This window comes from Ornithodoros turicata, chromosome 6, assembly GCF_037126465.1.
Source record: "Ornithodoros turicata isolate Travis chromosome 6, ASM3712646v1, whole genome shotgun sequence".
Lineage (NCBI taxonomy): Eukaryota > Metazoa > Arthropoda > Arachnida > Ixodida > Argasidae > Ornithodoros > Ornithodoros turicata.
This window is the reverse complement of record NC_088206.1, coordinates 54095785-54102585: the sequence shown is the minus strand read 5'-3', so window position 1 is coordinate 54102585 and position 6801 is coordinate 54095785. Positions and strand designations below refer to the sequence as shown.

The 6801-nt window shown below is 50.7% G+C and overlaps 1 protein-coding gene across 2 annotated transcripts; it reads right to left on the bottom strand.

Moving 5' to 3' along the window:
* Nucleotides 1-344: 344 nt before the first annotated feature.
* Nucleotides 345-4543, bottom strand: LOC135396721 (uncharacterized). Of its 2 annotated transcripts, XM_064627857.1 has the most exons (3): nucleotides 4460-4543; nucleotides 888-4400; nucleotides 345-820 (listed from the first exon to the last, which is right to left on the bottom strand). In XM_064627857.1, coding segments are annotated over exons 1-3 (3534 nt in total). In that variant the 5' UTR covers nucleotides 4461-4543; the 3' UTR covers nucleotides 345-800. The 2 variants fall into 2 exon arrangements, with proteins under 2 accessions (XP_064483927.1, XP_064483926.1); XM_064627856.1 differs by having other exon boundaries at nucleotides 345-4400.
* Between the last annotated feature and the right edge of the window lie 2258 nt (nucleotides 4544-6801).

Genomic DNA, 6801 nt, shown 5'->3' with positions numbered 1-6801 from the left:
CCGTTTATGTTCATTACTTGACTCCACCCCCGGCTTCACGCTGATTGGCCGGCGCGACCGCTGATTGGTCCAGGCGCGGCTGCAGCGACCCCGCTGCGGCCCTATCTCAGATGTCCAAACTTACCCATCTGATTGGTCCATTCTAAGCCACTCTCCCAGCCCCCCCATCTGATTGGCCGCCGCCACTGCCTTCACCGGCACCCACCAGACGGCCCTATCTCAGATGTTCAAACTTATACCGATTGGCCCGCCACCAGACGGTGCGCGGCGGCGGCGGCGGCGGCTTCAGATGGTTCTAACCTATCTCAGATAGCTCTATGAGATCGAACAGACAGGGAAAAAAATACCTTTCAACGTTTATTGAGTACATGTTTGAGGAAAAGCATGGCAGTTTTGGAGAGGTTGATTCCCTTGATGCTGGGCATGGTTCCACGGAAGTGACGGATCATGTAGACGTCTCCGGGACAGCGGCTGAGAAAAATTTCGTCCTCCGTGAGTTGGCACTTCCGCGTGCACTGGATATCTTCGTAGCTGTCGCTCACGTCCAGCGAGTGAAGGCACGTACGCAACGATCCAGTAGCGTTCCTGTCCAGGTTAATGCCGGACCGCATAGGTACCACGTGCCACTCTCTGATGGCCAAGATGTCGCCGGGGCATTCGTGCGCGTACGTGTGCTTATCCTTCTCCAGCTTGATGCTCGCCGTACAGTTGCCGGCATCCAACGCCAGTGCGCACGAGACGAGCGAGAAGAGAACGAGGTACCACATCCTTCCAGTGACGCAGGTCAAATGACGCTACTCCTACTCATCCACCGCATTATCTGTGCGGCGGCGGGGGAAAGAATGCCGTGTGAAATCCCGCTATCTACGTCATCCACTCGAGCTTACCATATTCGCAACTTCCGTACGGGTAGGAGTCCACGTCATTGTAGAGATATCGTTTGTCGTCGTACGCCATCAGACTTCTCTTCACATTTCTGACGGTGTACATGCACTGTTTCTTTCCCACTATTGACACCTGTTCGTGCGATACGCTGTCGTGCTTGAATAGGGTATCGCGGTACGTGTCATGGAGGAGGTGTTTGCGCACAATGTTCTTTTTGACCCCTTTAGCTCTTGCAATTTGTTTTCCCCCGGCTAATTTGATGGAGTACATTTTGGCTTTCAGGCATATTACTTCCTCGATGGGTACGCTACCCGTTTCACTTTTGAACGCGCCAAGTCTACCGCGATTCCTCTCGCTATACAGTGGATGATCACGATCGAAGGAAGACAAGTCTAAATGGTCGTCGGCGATCGCGCGTAACTGATCTTCGTAGTCCTTGCAGAATAGGCCGAGGATCAGAGAATCCGTGTCAAAGTAGCAGGTAATCACCGGACAAGTGAGCTTGCTCAGCAGGGTTTCATAATAGAACGAGTACATGGTTAACTTACTCAGTTCTAAAATCGTGAAGCCAATCTGCAGGGGGAAATCGCATCGCACTTTTCTCTTGCGCATTTCGAACATGACACAATCGGGGGACAAAATTTCCATTCGCGCGCATTCCGCCTGACTCCCGAGGCGACTCGCCGTCTCCTCATCGAAGGCTACTCGAATGTCTCGCATATTAAATTTATTTAGCAACGTACGCCCGAAGACCGCATTATTTGAGATTTTATAGAAATTTTTCTCGAACGTCGTGCTCGATGCGACGCGTCTGGCAACATTGTCCTCAATGTAGGGACGCAGGAATGGTGCCTGACGAAATTTTAGAATTCTGTGAATTTTTGTCACCCGCATGCCCAGTCTACAATAGAGTGCGAGCAGCGCGTAATGAACAACGTACTCGACCTTGTCCTTGCACGTGAGCAGCAGTTTTTTGCTGTTCGCCGGCTGATACATTAACTCTTCGAGGAGCCCTCGCTGGAATGGTGAGAGCCATTCCTTCGGGACGACCGCCTTCTCAGGAGCCAGGGGGAAGTACCGCGTCAGCGCGTGGATAGATTTTGGATACTCCAAATCGCACACGTACACGTATCCCACATCCGAATCTGTGGGATGACGCATAAAATCCACGGAGCTAAAATCCTCGACCCATTCGAAATCGCCGACGGGGAGGTGCTTTATCATACTGAATCCGTAAAGATTGTTGCAATCTATGTACGATATGTACACCTCCTCTTTATCGGGATCGTAGCCACTGCACAGCGGGTTGTTAGCCCGTAAATGACGCCTGCTCGCCTGACAGAGTCCACCTCTAACACCCGATTCGATGGTCCGGTACATGTCCTCGGCGATGATCAGCTCCAATTTTGCCCGCGTGTAATTTAGAGCGCATTGCCACGAATAGGATGCCAGCGAAACACAATGAAGCAATTCCAATCCGCGCGCGTCGTAGCACAGGCGCCGGAAGTGCTGCATTACGTCAGCATGTAACAGGGCATCCGTTTTCAGGTACAATGCATTATAATCCCTCAGATTCGAGCATCCAAAACGTTCAAATACGTGCAGCGCGTACTGATAGTCTTCGTCGCTTATATCCTCCCCCGTCAGATCGTTTCGGAAGGCGGATTTTGCCGGCAGAGCCAATTCGTCATAGACCGCGAACGAGCTAACGTGGCTGTACGGGAATACACCTTTACGAAGCAAAATTTCGTAGTCGTCTCCAAATACCTGCTTCAGGCATTGGAACGCCTCTGCGCCCCCCATGGATTTGACGGTTTCCACGAGCTCTCCCAGCGACGAATTTAGGTACTGCATGGTATCTCTGAATAGGAAGGTGCCAATTTCGAACGATCGGATTTTTTCCATGGAACTGGCCACGATGAAGGGAGCTCGCTTCCACCCGAGAAGGTGAAATTCCCGCAGTAGTCCGGCCAAATCGTAGGCCAGATTGTGCACCATGATGGGCAGTTTTTCCCGCGTCGTGCACGCTACGTTACAGGGGTTGCACAGCGTCGCGATGTAATTTGTCTCGCCGGCAGTACAACGCTTGGAATGGTCGTGGTGCCGGACACGGGATACATCTTGCGCGAACTCCCGCCCGCAGTACGCGCAGTGGGTGGCAGCTCTGTGCCGCGCTCGTTGCTCATCATTCAGCACCATTTCCGCGGGGCAGGCGTTCAGGGCGATCATCTCGTCCCGCATTTCCATCAAAGCTCTGACGCACTGCCTCGCAGAATCTTCACCGTGGTGCGTCCTGATGCGCATCACCTTCGAGTCGTGGGTGCGTACGAGCACGGCACAAAAGCTCGAGGTGACGTGACGCTGCATGCCAACACCACTGGGCGCGAGTACGCTCTCCGTGTCCAACGCGACGACGTAGTTGTACTGCTGCTTGTACTGTATTTTAGTAAACTCTACAAAGTTTTTGCCCGGTTCGCAAAATTCCAATATGATTTCGTTTACGTCCGCGCACAGGCGACGATGTTTCGCCATGCTCTCTTCCTTGTTAAAAGAGCGCGTGCAACGCTCGCATACGAAACGCCTGTTGTCTCTCATCAGTAAGCGCTCGAGAGACTTGATTCCGAAAAAATGTTCATCTACAGCCAATAAGTGAATTTTCTTTTCATACTCGAGTTTTGGGGATCGCGACACGTGCACTCCCTGATCGACGTACTCGTATACGTACACGGATATCTTGTTTTTATCTTCGAATTCGTCCAGATTAGAGTAGGAAACGGGGAAGCGACTAGGCCACCAGTACTCCGCGGCATAGTTTTCACATTTTTTCCACGAATTACTTTCCTGCGGGTGCAGGAGGGCAAGCGTATTGTATTTAAAACACTCACCCTCCTTATGTGCTGGTAAATGAATATTCGTCAGCACGTTCCTGCGTTTAGCCAAATGATCGGGAAGTGCCCCTTTGCATCCGAATTTTTTAGTTTTCACCGCGGAAATGCATATTTGAACCTTTTGGACGTCGGTGGACACGAACCCGCTCCCTTCCCGCTGATAATTTTCTACGCGTCCCGTGGACTCCTGAATCGCGTCCATTAGGGTATTCGCGACGGCTCCATCGCTGTGGACTTCGCGAGCAAACGCCATAAAGTGGGCTATGTGCGCGGTTATCTCCCCCCGAGTTTCCCTCACCATTAAAACATCGGAACAAATGCAAAACCTAAAGGGTATTCTTTGCGCTCTCAATATGGCGAGCATATCGTGAAAGTGACTCATTAAATATTGTCGCAAATCCTCTACTCCCTGATCGTGAACAGATGCCAATAGCGTGAATCTTTTGACGATACCTCTAAATGCGGCGTCAGTCTGGAAGAAGGGCAGGAAGGATGTATCCACGTCGGGGTGCGATCGCATCACGTGAGCAGACAGTGTAGGAGGTGCGCCGTCCCGAGAATCGTCGTCGTCGTCCGATTCATCCTCGATATCGTGAGGATCAAAAAAGCAGAACACACACCGAGGCACTGAAAATAAACGCGCATCAGTAAGAAACGTGCAACAAGTAAAGGAGGGAATAACTTACTTGTGAAGCGAGTGAAAGCAGACTGTTCCCCCCCTGAGGCGATCGCGCGGCTTATAAACAGGCATCCACGCTACATGCGCCAACACGTCGGGGCTCGCTTGTTTCCACGCGATCGTAAATCATGTGGCACCTCGAGGATGAGGCCGCGTTGGGGGCCATCTGTTTAATATCAGAACGCGCGCGCGCGGCCGCAATGGTGAGCATTCACCGTCGAAGAAAATGTTGCGTCAAGGTAATGTAAATAGGTCTTCTCCGAGAAATTGGGTCACCTTGAGTCGGTTGCATGTTCCAACACGTTGAGGTCGCCTGTTTTATATCAAAATGCGCTTCATGGCCGAAATGAGTTTATACTATAGAATGGTGAGCTTTGTTTTATTCTCGGGGAAGTTGCGTCAAGGTAATGTAACGAGAAATTGGGTCACCTTGAGACAAGCCCCAACACGACGGTGCCATCTGTTTAATATAAAAAACGCACTTCCACCCATCGTGGCGGGCCCTAGTGAAAAAAATGTTGCGTCAAGGTGATGTAACGAGAAACTGGGTCACCTCGTAAATCATGTTTTCCGAGGCCACACGTATTAAAACCAAAAGTAAACTGTTGTGCTTGATGAGACAAGTCTATCTGAAGGAAAATATCCCTACGAGCCCACCCGCTCATTGCCGAAACAAGCGCCAAAAACAAAAGGGTTCGCTTATGCAGTTTCCAAATGTCCTTCGCGCGCGCTCGCGCATCGGACCCAAGCGAAAAAAAAAATATTTCAAGGTTTCTCCGAGGAACTGGGTCGCCATGGGGCCACCTGTCCAATATCAAAACGTACTTCACGACCAAACTCCGTGGCGAGCTCAGTCGCAGAAAATGTTGTCAAGACGGTGTAAACAGATTTCGGTTTCAAAACCTAGAAGGCCGGCAGACGATCCACATTTTTATATCACGGCACCACATAAACAACCATCACGAACTTTGTGCGTTCAGCGTGTTCAAAACAAGTTTGCGCATTCAGACGAAACAAGGTTGCGCGAGCGTGGAAAGGAGGGGTTGCCTACAAAAACGATCTCGTGAGCCCAGACCTCATCCACTGCTCACCCGATTGCAACCACCCCAGACTGAAATCGTAAGTACTGAATAGATTACACGTCATTCAATGGGTATAGCTTTTTTTTCACGTGTTTCAGATGAACTGTCCAACCTGCTCTCGGCCTTTACCGGAAGGATCGCACTTCCGCGTTTTGGTCATCGGACCTAAGGTACGGGACGCAACATCACCACCACCACAGCCACCACTGCAGCCCTCGCCGGAGCCGGAATATATATGCATTGATTTGAATGCGCTCTCGCCGATGCTGCCACCAACACCGCCCGACAGGTGAGCCATCAAGTGCACGTGCTACCTTCTTCTTCTGTGCTCAACCATAGCTGGACTATAGACCGGTCATAACATCGCTTCTACGCCTTCCTCTTTGTTCTACTGAGTGCCATCACAGCCAACAGCTTTGCTCACGCCGCATATGAGGAGCACCGCTTCGAAGCCATGTATGTTTTTTTTTTTTTTTTTTTTCTTTCGCGCTATCATCTACCGCTTAATAAACGCTTCCAGCCAATGCCTATAAATCGTAGTTGTCTGTTGAGGAGGGGTTCACGCTAAGTGAAACGACGCGCTTTATCCGGAAGAAAAAGAAGAAAAAAGAAAATTCCCCTCGCGAAGTTGTAAATCTTTATACTCGGTGGGGGTGGTTCGCGTTACCCGCCGCAGTCTCACCACCGAAAGAGCAACAGTGAGTACCAACTTATTTTCACTCCAATAGCTATAGACTTGCGCGCATATTTCAGATGCAATGCCCAACCTGTGGTCACCGTTTGCCGGAAGGGTCGCATATCCGTGTTCTTGTGGTGGGAGGCCAGGAGGCTCCATTACCACCTCCCTATAGTGAACCACAACCGCCTCCACCTAGCTATTTTGAAGAGCAGCGCGGAAGGGGTCGCGGACGTGGGTTGCTGTCTATCACGCCGCAAACGAACGACCAACAGCAACCATTTGCCGTCGCTGGTCGAGGCCAGCGACGCGCCATGTAAACAAAAAGTTAATAAAACACGACGGTAAAAAACAGTGTGTTCTATGCGTTCGCGTGGGGGAGAATAAAGGACGCCAGGCGTTTTTAAGCGACAAACAACTTTTCTAGCAGCTTTATTGATTTTAGGTCATTAGCGGCGAGATTATCGGAAAACAGGGATACAATGCTCTTCAGTGATTTCCCTTTCGCCAACAATGTCGCCGCGATACAACAGTACACACCACACATTGGAGAATACAGGCTTTGGATACAGACATCATTATATTCGTCGA